General features: G+C 39.6%; 1 protein-coding gene and 1 long non-coding RNA gene across 4 annotated transcripts; one reads left to right on the forward strand and one right to left on the reverse strand.

The window, feature by feature from the left end:
• Positions 1 to 241: 241 nt before the first annotated feature.
• nr2f2 (nuclear receptor subfamily 2, group F, member 2) lies at positions 242 to 10,565 on the reverse strand. 3 transcript variants are annotated; one of them, XM_012919628.5, is made up of 3 exons: positions 10,178 to 10,565; positions 5,115 to 5,642; positions 242 to 2,953 (listed from the first exon to the last, which is right to left on the reverse strand). In XM_012919628.5, exons 1-3 carry the CDS (start codon positions 10,215 to 10,217, stop codon positions 2,679 to 2,681), a joined length of 843 nt encoding a protein of 280 aa, XP_012775082.1. In that variant the 5' UTR covers positions 10,218 to 10,565; the 3' UTR covers positions 242 to 2,678. The 3 variants fall into 3 exon arrangements, with proteins under 3 accessions (XP_012775082.1, XP_004553274.1, XP_004553275.1); XM_004553217.6 differs by lacking the exon at positions 10,178 to 10,565 and adding an exon at positions 6,685 to 7,952 and having other exon boundaries at positions 5,115 to 5,660; XM_004553218.6 differs by lacking the exon at positions 10,178 to 10,565 and adding an exon at positions 6,685 to 7,950.
• LOC105940943 (uncharacterized) lies at positions 9,511 to 15,579 on the forward strand. The gene is made up of 2 exons (XR_013099312.1): positions 9,511 to 9,675; positions 9,763 to 15,579. It is a non-coding gene; the product is annotated as an uncharacterized LOC105940943 (long non-coding RNA).
• The last annotated feature ends 219 nt before the right edge of the window (positions 15,580 to 15,798 follow it).

Here is a 15,798-nt window from a genome sequence, read left to right on the forward strand (position 1 = left end):
TGTTGCCGGATTGATTAATTATTTTGTAATTCATTAATCACTTTCAAAGGGCAAAAGGGCAACATCCTGCTACAGCAAATTGACTCCAGTCACCCCCCCCTCCCTTCCCCGTCCACCACCACCAGCACCACCTTCAACCGACCACACACACCCCCCGCGCACGCGCGCGCGCACGCACACCCATACAAGGACAAGTTCACACATAAAGTTTGGGAAGTTAAAAAAAGAAACCATGAAAAACTGGTGTTTTCAAATTCATAAATTATAATTTAATACCAAGAACAAATTTACAGCAGAATGCTTGTTTACAATAAGCTAACACAAACAAACAAGAATTGTGTTCAACTATAAACTTTCACACACACTCACATATATCACTTGCAATTAATAATAATAATAATAATGATAAAAAAAGTATCTATACGTTATCAATACCCTGCAGTCATATATTTTTATATATTTATATAAAAACGTGGGTCAGTTTAAACTGTTCATAATTACAATCATGTATCATTCTCTGGTCCATATGTGGCTCCGAACAGCCAAAGATCAGTGTTCAATCAGTGATCCCTTTTAATTCAACCACAACATGGTGTTTTTTTTGTGTTTTTTTTGTATGTGTGTGTTGAAGAAAAGCCTCAAAACAAGGACAAAATTGCTAGCTTCCAAACGCACACACACGCGCACGCACGCACACACACGTTCTCGCACACGCGCATGCACACCACGGCACCTGTCAGAGACCAAAAGGAGCCATAACACTAAAGTTAAAATATCAGCTCCTTTTTTTTTTTTTTTTTTTTTTTTTTAGGTTTTTTCTAAATTTTTTTGTCCCCAAACCTGCTCACCCTGTTTAAGTCTGTAGCCTAATAATGAACGTCGTTTCTTTTCTTTTTCTTTTTCTGTTGCTTTAAATACAAGGGCTAGTGTACTGAATGCACAGATTATATCTATACAGTCCAAAAAAAGAGTGAAAGAAAGAGAGAAAAAACATTTACATTTATATATCAAAGGTAAAATAGGTTAGCGACCTGTGGCCATGCATTCACAGTCTAAATATACATGAAAAAGAAAACATTTGTAGTAATATGTATATACATTAAAAACATAACCTTCAGTGCTACTAGCTAAGTCTGCCACTCAATTTTGAAGACGTTGTATTACCGAGAAGGAAAAAAAAATGGCAACCACAGATTTTTCTTAATCACATATACTTTGTATGAAGGAAAAAACTTGTTGAAATGAATTGACCTATATTTACAAGAATACTGCCTCTAATCAGTTTTTTCAAGTGAAATACATGACTGGAGTTTCATATCTAATTGTGTCGTCCCCCCCCCAAAAAAAAAAAAATGTTGTAGGCCTACTTTAACATCGTTTTGATAAGAAATCACACCATGCTTGTCAGGCACTTAATGCTTGAAGTGAATAAAGGGTGACATTTCAGGGACGCTGTAATAATACTGCTATTAAACACTACTCTGGCTAGGCTTCAAACTTTTATGACCCTTGACCTCTCCAACTTTTTTTTTCTTCAAGCAAGCCAACTATGCTTTCAGTACAGTTTTCAGCTTCTGCAAAAGCTCTTAAATGCGCATGTACTGCATTTAGAGCAACCTATTTTACATACCTTTTATAACAGCAGGTCTAGGCAACTTCTAAAAATTTCCTTTTTAAGAAAAAATATTATTATTATTGTATCCAATTGGGGAACTGAAGCCAAATATTCAGAGCTGGATGAAACTGGGAAGATTATTCGCCAAATAATTAAAATCGTGTAAAGCCCTCATGTCTGTCAGCGTCAAACTAATTAATTTAAAAATTTAAGAGAGCTTATGCAGCTTTAGTTAAAAGCAGGAGTGGAAAACAAAAGTGGATCCTGTAACTTCATAGTAATAAAGAGCGAAGTGTTTCCGCTGGGTCATAAAGTTTAACATGAACTCCAAAAAAGAAAAAGAAGAAGAAAAAAAACTCCCTTTTGTCCAGATTGGTCATCCTAACAACATAAGTGCGTTTGCAGCATTAAGCCTAGATCATAAGCCTATTTTCCTATTGCTGTGGTTTTAATTCTTTTTAGAACTTTTTTTTTCTTTTTTTTCATTATTTCACCTTTTTCAAAATAAACCATTGTCTTAGAAAATAACACCACCTGTACTACAGAAATCACATAGGCCGGTTTGGAACCAGAAAGGAGGAACAAAGAAAGTACAAAACACAGCTATACATGGACACAGGACAAGTCATCTGAGAAAAGAAAATTCACGTTTCGTATTTTCCCTTTCTCCAGTTTCTCTTTTAACCCAAATTTTCATTTTTAAATGCACTTAATACTTCAAATTTCCTCACACGGATCAACAGAATCCCCTTTCCCTTTTTTTCCCCTCATTTTCTTCTTTCATTAAAAAAAAAGGATCGAAGCAGATTGTTCTGCATGAACACTGGGAGCATGTATCTGCCATTTTGAAAGTTCAATGGATGTCTCAATTTTTTTTTTTTTTTTTTTTTTTTTTTTGAGTAGGGGGGGAATTCACAGTCATTTACGTCAATGTCTTTCTTCATGAAAGCCAGCCCCGTGTAACAGCCGGTTTTTTTTTTATTCCTTCCACAAAAGCAGCTATAATCATTGTAGTCTCGCAGCCCCCCAACCCTACCTTTTGTTTGTTCGTCGCCTTCTTGGTTTACTGAATTGGCATGTAAGGCCAGTTAAAACTGCTCCCCGAAAGCAACATATCCCTGATGAGAGTTTCAATGGGGGTTTTACCTACCAATCGGACGAAAAATAATTGTTCTATGACCGAGGAAGAGACTGTGCGGAGGGAAGGCAAGCGGAGTAACAACTTCCCAAACCGTGTTGGCTGGTTGGGATACTGGCTCCGGACATATTCCTCCAGGGCGCACTGGGACTTCTCCTGCAAACTTTCCACATGGGCCACATCTGAGAGGCCACAAGCATCTGAGAGGGGGGAAAACAAATAAACATTAATAAAGTGTAACCTAAAGTGTTTCTCTCACTAGGAGCTTTTTCCCACTGTGGTGATACACTACAGCGAAAATTGATAGCCTGTCACATAAAAAATAAAAATAAAAAATCAATTATTTGCAGAATTAAAATCTCAACATTACATGTAAAAGTGTAGCTGAATGGTCTCAAGGCTTGATTTAATAAATATCGATTTAAAAAAAATAATAACAAATTATTATATGACAATAATACAATAACCATAGCATTACGCTAAACAAATAATGTAAGGCACCATTAACCAAAATACGCTTCCACATGCATGCCAGTTTATTTTGTTTAAACTATTTACTTTGATTTTTATTTTCTTATCTGCGTGTGTGTTTAATTTATGAAAAAGGGGATTGGGGGGGGGGGGGGGGGGGGGGGACTTGCCATCTTACAGGGGCAGATAAAAATGAGAGCCTTGCTTCCCTCGTCATATTAATTCTGTGTTTCTCCTTTCGTCGCTATTATTATCTATATTTTCCCCGATAAAGCCATTTAAAAGTGAACTAAATAATTAAGCATATTCATAGTTAAAGACTGTGTTTCAGATGGGCCTGTGTCTTTCACAGTCAGAGGCAGTGCGAGGTAGAGAGGGGTGGGGGTGAGGGAGGAGAGAGGGAAAGACAGGGAGACCTACTGACCTTTAGTGAGCAGAGATTTAGCTCGAGAGAAAAAAAAAAGGGCCCATAGCCTACGGAGCTGCCGTCATACTATACCATCGGAGACGCAGAATCACTATCTATGCTGCTGCATGTGGGCGGCAGCTGATGATGTGCCAAAAACGCTTGTACGCACATTGGGTAAGTTTGTAAAGTTGATGCATGACAACAACCAAACCGCCAAAGTAGCAAAGGCGTGTCACTCAGGCTACAACACACAGCTCACGTTCAAGCCTCCGGGACTCAGGTATGGAGGAGACAAATTAAGCCATCGTGGATGTATAAAGCCTTGACAGTAAAATTCAATGACATGAACTATGATTTTATTTCAGAAAGGGCTAACTAACCAGCCACCATGAGCTCACTTGAAGATTGCCACAGCTAAATGAAATAAAAAGACTGATGGCTTGCAGGTATGGTATCATTTCAAAGACATGCATTCAGTCGTCGGTGAAACCTTGTAAATCTCTTCCCTACGTGTTTTTTTTTTATTTTTATTTTTTTCTTCTTCTCCTTTAACGGTGTAGCTAATGTAACAAAATAGCCGGGAAGTTTGGGTTATGTTTAGGTCATGACCCAGTTCTCGAGCGAGTCCAGAGACGCCCTGAATCTTAGGCGGAGAGAATATTTCTGCAAATAAAAATTAAAGCCGCCCCTCTTGTCACTGCGCAATATCACACAATGCTGTTAGACTCTCTCATTTTTGCAAATATAGGGGTGTCCGTGTTTTTTATGTATTTATTTATTTATTTATGTATTTTTTTTATGGTAGCACATGTATGCCACCTAAATGACAAGGAAGCGTTGAAACCTGGGCAGTGCTTTTACTGTGTGCAAATGGGACATTAGGCTTGTCTTTCTTTTTCTATTCCCATCCCCCTCGTAGCCTGACATCATTTATATCTGTCATTTCCTACAAACAAGACGTGGGGTATACACACAATGATAAATGGCCGAAAAGCCCAAGTGTAGAAATTCATCTGCAGGCTATTTGAGTCTCCAAAAGAGTTCTAATATCTCGATTTTATGATGCCTGAAGCAATTATTGCGGAGTTATCAGTTTTATTTAACTCGAGCTTAATTTGCGGTGGGTTTTGTGTGTGTGTATGTGTGTGTCTGGGCATACTTTGCTCTGCTTTGTTGTTCATTTAAACCAAGATAGATCTGGTGTGGTCATTCCACCATTTTCATTTTATCCTTGCGCATGTGACTGATAAATCAGTTGATTAATCGAGTGATTTTATAATTGAGTAGCCTAGGGTCTGTCTGAAAGCCCTTGGCCATGAAGGCAGCATAGGTGAACGTTTAAGTACAGCGTTCATCTAATACAAGCAACAGCCTCTGGCCAGTGCTGATATATTTAGGTCAGCGTTGATTTAGCTGATGTCAGTGTGCAGGTTAGTGACATTCACACACACTGAACTTGAGTGAGCAGTCTATTGTCTTACCTGTGGTGAAGAGCACAATTGCCTTTAAGCAGCTATATTCAGCAGAGTCAACGTGCAAAGCTTTGAGCTTTTCCACTTGTTCTTGGAAGATCCTAATGTGGTCCATAAAGGCCACCACTCTGTCCGCAGACATGGGGGAGGCGTGAAGGCCAGCCGCCGCTAGGAGAGGAGCCACATGCAGGGGCATGGAGCACTGCGCGGCGTTGAGCACAAATAACTCACTCCACGTCAACCTCAGCAGAGCCACCTGGTCTGTGATCTGAAGGTCTGGAAAGAAGGGAATATTCCTGGCCCACTCCACGGCACTGAAGAGCATCCTGGCTGCTAGTTCACAAATGTTCTCGATACCCATTATGTTGTTGGGTTGCATGCACTGACTGCCATACCGGGACGTCGGGTAGGGCTCCGCTCTCAACAGAAGAGAGATATATCCGGATAAGTAGGAATGGCAGTGGAGTGGGTCTCCATTTGTCAAGGCGAACTGACCGTGGTGTGGCTGTGTGGGTGGCACCCGTCCCCTTTGCACGGCTGCAGTAAAAAGAGAAACTACAGATATTGAAGCCTGAATTCTACAAATGATCACAGACATTCTGAGCATTAAGGGTGGCTGTTAAACAGTACAGTATTTTAAAGTGCAGAAAACTGAAATCTGAACGCCAAGCTGTAAATGTTTACTAGCCTGTGCAGGATCAAAACACACACACGCACGCGCGCGCACACACACACACGCACACACACATATTATTACCCGAGTTTAAAAAGAGATAAGACACAGTGCCTTGATAATAAAGAGGCTGTAGTGTGAGAAACCGTACACTGAATATGCATATATATATATAAATTTAAAAAACAAACAAACAGGGATGCGCTTTAAACACAATTAAGACAAGCCTCGCACATGTCTAGCTTTAAATTGTTGTTATTCAGCAACAGCAACATGAGCTGGCTGTGAAGGAACACAAAGAGGGCAAGGGAGACCTTGCATGTTTAACCCTTAACCTACTTAGCAATTCATCTCGTTTTACCCCATACACGAAGGCCTATTTTAGACTAAAATTCAGATAATTTCTCCGGGTTAGACGGAGCACGATCGTTCTTTTTTAAAACGCACAGTGTCACGCTAATGTCCAGCTTAAGACACAGAGAACAAGGCAAGCGGCAAGATGTGGAGATGTAGCCAGAACACGCTATCTCTTAATTCGCCACTCGCCATAATAGCGCAGAGGGCTATTGTATCATAAATTCAACACAGATGTATCTCTACGGCAGTCACGGTATCACATTATATTCGGCAGCTTCAGTTTGGCCACGGGTGGGCTCGTATTTGTCAAATGCAGAGCTATAACGCACTGGCGCTAGACACTGTAATGCATGGCTAAAAGGAACATCCGGAGAGCCCCGTCTCGACCACAGGCAGAGAGCGGCTCCATTGCGTGCTCCAGCCGCACAGCCTTGGAGGGAATAGTCGGGAAAGGAAACATGCTGTGGGGGCGACATGATATGGTTCGATGTCTAAAACCTACAAACGCACAAACACACACATGGATAAGAGAACAAAAAATCCCAATACCTTCCCGTCTCATGCCGACTTTAAGGCATTTTTTGAGGCGGCAGTACTGACACTGATTGCGGTGGTGTTGGTCGATTGGACAATTCCTGTTGGCACGGCATGTGTAAGTGAGGTTCCGTCGTACGCTCCGTTTGAAGAAGCTCTTGCACCCCTCGCAAGTAAACTGGCCATAGTGTTTGCCACTAGATTTATCCCCACAGACCACGCATTCAATGTGCTGTGGCTGTTTCTCCGACTGCTGCGACGTCTGGTTCGTCGGCGTGGACTGTGTGTTGTTCGGGGGTCCTTGGACCGGAGTCTGAGGGGTCGGAGGGGCGACCTGAGAGGCTGTCAAATTCAACTGGCCTGCTTGAGGTGTGGGAAGAGATAGTCCTCCTTGGGTTTGCGAGGAAAGGGTGCCTTGGGTGTCAGCCACATCGTCCTGGGAGCCTCTCCACACTACCATTGCCATATCTATCAGTCAACGTAAAGAAACTTTTTGTCTGCCGTTTTGGTGTCGCGGTGAATAATGTCTCAAGGAAACGCGGTAAACTGTGATTAACAGTCGGACACACAAAATGCCAGATCTAGCCTACGCTGAATCCAGTCTGAATCTCCCGAAAACTGTCGATTTATTGCTGTTGGAGACGTTGCCGAAGCACGTTTTCAAAACTGATGCGATGGCGAGCTGAGTCGCTGCCTTGCGCTTAAAGGCCAAGTCCAGGGGCGCTTACAGTCAGCCATCCAGTACACCCATCAATGGGAAAAGGTGGGTTAAATATTCAAAAATAACCAACCGAGGTAGCATGGGCTAGTCAGTGGATGATGGAGCAGGTTGATAAGACCGTGCTCGCAGCAGCATAAAACAATTAGTGAGCACACTGTAGCAGCTACTATCAAGTTCCAGCACAAGTCTTGGAGAAAATCACCAACTGGGTAAAAAAACAGAAAAGAAAAAAACTGCGTCTTCTTCCTTTTCTCCTTGTGAGGTAGCGCCAGCAAGCGCGCAGCTGAAGCCAATGTTTTGAGAGCTTGGAATATGAAGACAACTCTTCCCCAAAAAAGCGAAAGCACTAAAACAAAAAACATAAAAAAAACAAGGATCACAACCTACAAACCTCCTCCGTGCACTGAAAAATAATAGGAAAAAGGAGAAGAGAATCAAAGTGATCAAATATGTTAAAAAGGCGGAGGTTAGGAAGTGATTTGCGATTGGTAGGAGCCGGGCTGGCAGAATGCTTTCTCTCTGATCAGCTCACTGAGCTCTCTATATAGTGAACTTTGACACGACTGCTGCAACTTAGCACACGTTACCATGGAGATCTGCTGCCATATAAGGAAGGAGAGTGTGTTTGACTGGTCAGAGCTCAGGGACCTCCCCCTGAACCCCATTGGCTAGTCGGCACTTGTGCTACTTGGTACCTTGCCAGAGCCAGCATGGAGGTCGAGAGGGCCGCTTGGTCCTAAAAAGAGACGTTTTTCGGAGAGAGTATTCACTGATAAGTCACTCAAATCACCCAGACTATAAGGTATACTCACATGCAGCCTGGTAAAGCTTTAGCAATTTCAAGTGGGGAAAAAAGGAAAATATCAATAATTCAATGCAGTGCATCATGTCGCGCTACAGTATATCCGGTAACCCTATAACAAGCTGAAATATAAAAGAAGATAGGATTTTTTTCTCTTTTCTTTTTTTTCTTATCCCTGAGACACAGATGCACCTTCTTGGCATGACCTGTGTTCATTACAGTCTTGATCCTTTAGGTATGTGGATATAAAGACAGACTCCACTGCTGAATGAATGAAAAAACAACACACAAAAGAAACAAAAAAAAGGCTGTGTGATGGGCTACGTTAATTTAAGACTGGTGATGCTGTTACCTAGACCAAATAACATGTTTATTATTATTGATAATAAATGCATATAAAAAAATCAAAACAAGTGTAGGCTTCGATTTGTCTTTCCATGCACACTGTAAAACCAGACACTGAATAAGGTCGCTCCCCATTTAAAGAAGAAGAGAAGAAAACGCCACCTGGATTTCTTTATTTCTCATTTTAAACAAACCTCTATATTTCTACGAGGCTAATAGTACATATTAGTGCTTTCCAATCGTACCAGGTGCTACACATCACAATCCACATGTCTCGTGAAATTGTCGCTATCGCCTGGTGAAATCATCCCACAGCTCGCCGTTGCCTAACAAAAAAATCCCGCAAGCCACAAATATTAATCGTCTGCATGGTCAGGAGGTCCAAAAGCATGATTTCTCCAAAGACAGTTTTGTCTGTATATGTGGTCAGAGCTTGAGACGACTACAGCTTTAAATGCGGAGCACAATTAAAATGTCACTCGAGGTCAAAGGCCATGCCCTTCACTTTAAGGCTAGGGTGAAAGCAGAGTCCCCGTATTGACACACCACACAAAAACGATACCTTAATACTTGTCGGATTTTTGCTCACTAAAATAAATAAAATAAAAACATCTTATTTTAATGACGATAAGAAACAAAGTAAACGATGCTGTGTTTGTAACAAGGGGGAGAATGGCTGTGCCCACATGGTTAATAATAATAATAATAATAATAATATATTATATTGATATTTGTGTGTATTTGAACGGGGCTGATTTACTTTCACCGTGGCCTGAGGCTATCAAACTTGAACTGCAGGTAAAACTTTACAGAGCCCTCCAGATGAACCTACAGCCCGGTCACTGTGTTAGCCTGTAGAGAGAGCAGCAGCATGCATGCATTGTCCCAGGATCTATTACAGTATATGGGTGCCCCCTAGCGTATGAATTCTTTTTGCTTCAAATAAGATTCAATTTAGAGGAGCCGTCGGACACGGAAACCGATTCAGTCTGCTCTCTCGCATCGACCAAACTAACGAGCACCATTTTAAACTGATGACTGTTTGTTTAAATTCTGTTTTACATGACTTGGACGGCAAACCTTTGAGAGTTGCCAAAGTTGGATTTACTTTTTGCCACTTCAGGCAGTCCCAGCGGTGGTATATAGACCAATTGTGTCTTTATTCTAGAACAAATTAGCCGATTATATTTTGTCTGCATTACTATTTTGTCGGTTTTGTTTACAGATCCCGTGAACATGGAAAGTCTGTAAATAAAATACCCCGCAAGGTACTGGCTTATCGAGGACCCAGTTTTGCTTCAAATGGTAAGTATGCGATTTGTATGCTTTATTATGATAAATCAGCAATGTTGCAATGCTTTATCCTTCTGCTCACAATTAAATCTCATATTAAATAGGCTCATCTCTTCAAATAAAAGACGTGTGCTGCAGACGGAGCATAACGTAGACTACATATATACGATGCTTCTACAATGCGCACTGACTACGGACGACTCCGTCAGTCATCTCTGCCTATTATCGCAGCGTTAATTTATATGACGAATCGCATCAAGCCCAACTAGTTTGCAAACACCCATTCATAAAGTTACCCGATAGTGATAGTGAGGCAGGAGGCTGTATTCTTATAGTAACAAACCTACCAAATGCATATGTTGCTGATTCGTCCGTAGCGGGATGCATCTTCTCTCTTATTCAGAATATATTTAGTCTTCTCTTTTTCGACACAGTGCTCAGACTGAAGCTGGCAAAGCTTCCTCTCCAACAGACGGGATCAGACACAAAAAGCACGCTGTTTATTGGAAAATTGCAATGTCTGATCATGCAAAAACTTTGGAGAGCCAAAACAAACAACTGATTCACGTCATGTGTTGTTAGGCGAGAGACTGGAAATATAAGTTGACGTGTCGTCCGAGCAGAATATCATTTGATTGCCTCTGGAAATGATAAGTAAGCTTTACAGCAGGCAGAGAGAGAGAGAGAGAGAGATCCTGTGCGCCTTTTTCTCTCCTACAGTAATATGGCCAAAACGCGCTCGTACGCGGCTGCTTTGTGTGGGCTATTGAGGCGAGAGGGAGGGGGTGAAGTCAGAACAGACACCTGTCTTTAAGTATGGCGAGCAATCTTTATGAGATTTTGCATATTAGGAAATATATGGAGAAAGCAAGCCAAGACGCAATATCAGCCAAGCTATTATTAAACACGTAAAAATTAATTTAGCATAAATAATTTAATAAATGCTCTAACTTTATCCTACAAAATGCTAATACATGAGTTGTTATTATTATTATTATTATTATTATTATTATTATTATTAAGAAATATCAGTAATGACATAAGAGGGTAATTAACCTTTTAGCAGATACTCCTTTAGCATGTATGCATCAGGCAGATAGTAGGAAAGCCTATATATAAATTATGACTGCCCAATGAACCACGCGTAAATATGCACAGAAATTTGCGCACTATTTTCTTAACGCATAAACGTTCCCACAGCAGCACAACTGCTTAACTATTAGACCCCCCACTTCAAAACTCTTGTCCTGCAGTTTTTCTTAATTCGCGGATTTAAAAGTTTCCTGTGTGATTTGTACTGGTTCTCCTTTTCAAGCAGAGGATAAAAGCAGTGTATGCTCAGCAAGCCTGCATGCACATAACAATTGCGCTGCCCAACGGGATCAGTATCGATTAAGAGGAGACAGAGGATGTCGCCTGCACTAAATATTTACTGATCACAGACAAATAGCTAGATCTTTAACGATTTCCCATGCTCTGACAGGGAGAAAGGACTAAATCACTTTATTATTGTTAGTAAAACAAAGCACAGTCTCTGGAACACGGGACTGGAGATGTGCTGATTGGAATGATTGCAGTTAAATTAATCGATAGCGAGATAGACAATTCTTGAGATTTACGGGCGTGCGAAGGAAAAGCTTTCCCTCCAATATCAGGTTAAACTGGGAAGTGCGCTCCGACGTGATTATATTCTGCAAAACGTTATAGACATATACTAAAAACCGAATGTAGTTAAAAAAAAATTTTTTAAATTCCTACAAATATGCTTTTAAAACGCACCAAGATCTAAAAAAAGAAAATTGAACTGCTGACGGCCAAAGAGCTCTCTCACACTTGTGCTAAATGTCAAAAATGAAAAAAAAAAAAAAGAAGAAGTTGACTTTAATCTTCCTCCACCAAGTCCTTCATGCAGATAGAGGGATACTGACCCGGAGGTCTCCAAGTTCCCGGCCTGATTAACCCTTCCAGACCCAAGCAGGAGCAAAGGTTAACCAGGCTAATCAACTTCAAGAGTCTGATTGAATTAGATGACAGTGTGGAATCAAGACAGAAACTAAACTGTGCCACTTAAAAAACACCCCGAAGAGAGATATTGGTCATATTTTTGCCCACTGACGCAATCTAAATCAAAATATCGTAAATGAAGAAAGAATTTCAGATAACTTATAAGCTGATTATTTTCTAGTTAAAAAGGCAGCACGTCAAAAAAAAGATTACAAGCATAACACACACATTAGTATAAAAACAAAACAAAGAGCCAAAAAAACTTAACACCTCCAAATTGTTTCTCCTTCATTTGATTATGGTGGATGTGTCCCATATTTCATGGGACTTTCATCTGTTGCACTGAATATCAATCAGTACCTTTTACCTCCGGTAAAGGTTGACTCTTTGGAATGGTAGGTCTTTGTGATATTATGGGTAGGGGAAAAAGAAACAAACCAAATATTCAAATTTTTTATTTTTTTTTTTACCAACATTATTACAGGACCAAAGAACAAAAAGGCAGCATAAGAAAAGTAGCATGATGTAGGGATATTTTAAAGTTTACATTTTTATGATAAATAAACAAACTTAACTTAATTATATCATTAATATAGAATTTGTTTTATTTTATTTTATTTTTTGGCTTTTATCCTGACCAGACGTACACTGTAGTTTATTTTGATATGAATATTTTAATGGTTATATTGCTCTAAACAGGGATTTTGTAAGGTTTAAAGACTACTGTGCTTGTTTTTCTGATGTAAATGTAATTTTAATTTAGTCACAAAAAACAGCATTCCACTACCTCCAGTAACAGCGCTTTATTATAAATGTGGTATGTGTGCAAGCAAGTTGACGGCATACGCGTGCAGGCAGTATAAAAGCATTTAGCTATGTGGAGTGTGAGGAAAAAAGGTGTGTTTTAAAGTGTGTTTGTATAAGCAGCCATGCATGTTTCAATTGAAAACCTTACATAGAGTTCATTCAGCGGCGTGGATCACTTTCTCTCTGTCTGCTTGCCCCAAGGGCCACTATCTAAAAAGGCAATAGATCCCAGATAGCTCACTGTGTTCAATTTGCCAATGACAGATTATAGTGCCAGTTTAAACAGATAGGGATCAATTTGTCTCAATGAATTCTTTAGGCTGACTGCCAGCATGCTCTTAATGTATTTGTAAATGCTTTTGGTTTGAATCATTGCTGTTAGGTTTAAAGTGATCAAAACTGTAGAGAGAGAAAGATGAGTGTTGTAAGCGATGTGTTGTTTTGGCTGCTAAAGACTGCATAGATGGAGCATGCATGATGATTACTTCAGGCAGCAGCATTGTAGCAGCAATGACCAGAGGGTCAATGGTTTAACTCCAAGGACTCGCTGGGAAAGTCTGGGTAGGGGAATTGTGTGATAAGTGCTCTCTAACCCCCAGAAACTGCTGCTGAAGTGCCCATCGGCCAAGCAGATTAAATCCCATCTGTCCCAGTGGAGCTGTACGGTGACCATCAGTACAACAGTGCAGTTGTACCAGGCACTTGTGATATGTGTCTCTTTGAGCCCCTCACTTTTCCTTTTGAAAGAGAAGAGTGGGCAGTCCGCTTGCTTCACACTTTTTTTTTCATGCACTCAGAGAGAAAAAGTTTGGGAGAAGAAAGAAGAGAGAAAGTCGTAGCAGCATTCAGTCTCGAGCCAGACGTGGCTCACATGTGGCCCCAAAGGCAGCAGACAGTGTATTGAATTACTGTAACTCAAGGTGTAATGTGGTAGCAGTGGGGGATATGTAAAAACTACACAAACGGATGTAGTGGAGGCTTACTTCAGCTTCAGCTTACCGTTACAGCTATTCAGTGTTAAAGTGTGTTGTTTCTGTTCTTGAAGGTCATTTACAGTCATTTATAGCTATAACAGCAGCTTACGTTCTCAAGTGATAATCAGCCAGTATTTGATTAACCAATTATTTCAAACTGCTTCTGTTTTAAAAGCCTTGTATCTCCAGTTTAGTGATTTTTGTATATGTTCCTTCCTTCCTGAATAACTTTACTGTTTGTAGCATGAGGTCTCGCATTTGTGAGATCTCGGAAATACACAGTTTTTATGTGATGGTCTACCACGTAAAGTTATGAGATAACCAGTTAAGCATTAATGTTTTATATGTTAGTCAAGAAGTTAATTAAATAGTATTGTGTATAATATCAATTTGCAACATTTACCACTAATAAAGTTTTAAGATATGAGCTGTGTTTTGACTGCTTTTCTCTTTATAGCACCTACTGTATCATACATGTTAAGAATGAGGTTTTCCAGTTTTACTGTGATTGTTTGCCTTAAATGTATAAGCTATCAGTGTCTTGCTCTAGTAATTTGGCAGGATGCTTGGTTTTTTGGTGCTTTTAAGGTGCTAACGATGCTCACTGAAATTAAGATAATAAAGTCCTATTCATTTTATATTTGAATGATATTCCTGTGGCATTAATGTAAAAAACAATTACAATATCCTATACGCATCTCTGGTAATTTAATGATTAGGAGTAAGGTACAAATTAAGGAACGGTTTGATTATCCAACTACAGCTTCTGCAGTTTTACCCTAAGTTTCAAAACTGAGAAGCATTTGTCAGTTTTGAGATTTATGTGACTTACAGGGTTTCAACACAGTCGCACATAAGCTGTAGCTGTGCAATATAACTTGGACCACTTTTGAACACAAGAAATGCAGACTGAGAAATCAATCCAGAGTAAATGTTCTGTCATCAAAATGCACGTCATTGTAAAAGCACTGCAGTCACTGATACTGTAACTATGACCAAAACCAGCAGTCCATGAATATCGACAATTTTAACCACATCTCCACAGACACATATTCAGCATTTGTTACCAAAACATGTTCTATAATAGCAAATATTGCAATGCAATTTTTTTAAAGTCACATTTAATCCACATTTGTTCAGTGGTCTATAAGGGAGGGAATAAACGCAAGATGGAACGTGAGTGGGATCTGGAAAGACCTCCACATCCGTAATGACTCGACATAAGAAGAAGAAAATTTCATGACTTTGAGAGTGAAAGCCATTTGAAACCAAAAATCACGCATTGTTTGTCTCAGTTACTTTATCTTCACACGAGGACATACAGGAGTTACTTTTAGCTTTATTTTAGAACGTGAGCCGCAACACTTACTGAGTTGAATATTAGAGTTGTTTTTCTCACAATAAATTGAGAGGGGAGTTGTAAAAATGTTGTGATAATGTGCAGAGGTTGAAAAAAATAATGTCTTATTGTGATCTGAAATATATGTTGAACAGTGTGTATTTGATATACAAAGTTTTTAGATCAGTGTGTAGCAACTATATTTCGCCACTTCTTATTCGCTAATGTATGAAGGTTAGGATTAGCATTTTGTTATTAATGCAAACTCTTGAACATACTACTAGAAGTCACAAAACACTAAATGAATTCAGTATGTAGTACTTCAAGCTGTGCAGTAGCGGGATGATTGCCCAAAGGTAAAAGTGCATCTTCTAAATGTGAACTGTGAAAATAAACGAGCAAACAACTGTAATGTTAAACAAACTGACTGAAAATAACTATAGAAATAAAAACTCTAAATGCCTGAAGATATCACAAATTCTATTCATGTGTTTTTGTTTTGTTTGTAATTGTCATGAGTAATCTGTCCTTTTGTATGTAAAAGTATAAGAACACGGACAGGAGGTGTAACTATTGTTGCTTTCTGGCATGTTTTAGTGTGACAAAATTAAACACCTGATGCTGACAGCATTGTCTTTGACATCCCTCAGTTATATATTTTTTAAACAAGTAAGATAATTTAATTCATTGTATTTTTTTTAATACCAAGATGGCTTTTGGTTATATCATGGTAACTAGGCTACCCTAATTATCAGACCCTCAAATTAAGCGGCACCACAGACAATGGCGTTGCTTCAGCAACATCCCCCCTAAATTATAATGATTTATGAGAGAATCATTTAGA

This window comes from Maylandia zebra, linkage group LG7, assembly GCF_041146795.1.
Source record: "Maylandia zebra isolate NMK-2024a linkage group LG7, Mzebra_GT3a, whole genome shotgun sequence".
Taxonomy (NCBI): Eukaryota; Metazoa; Chordata; class Actinopteri; order Cichliformes; family Cichlidae; genus Maylandia; species Maylandia zebra.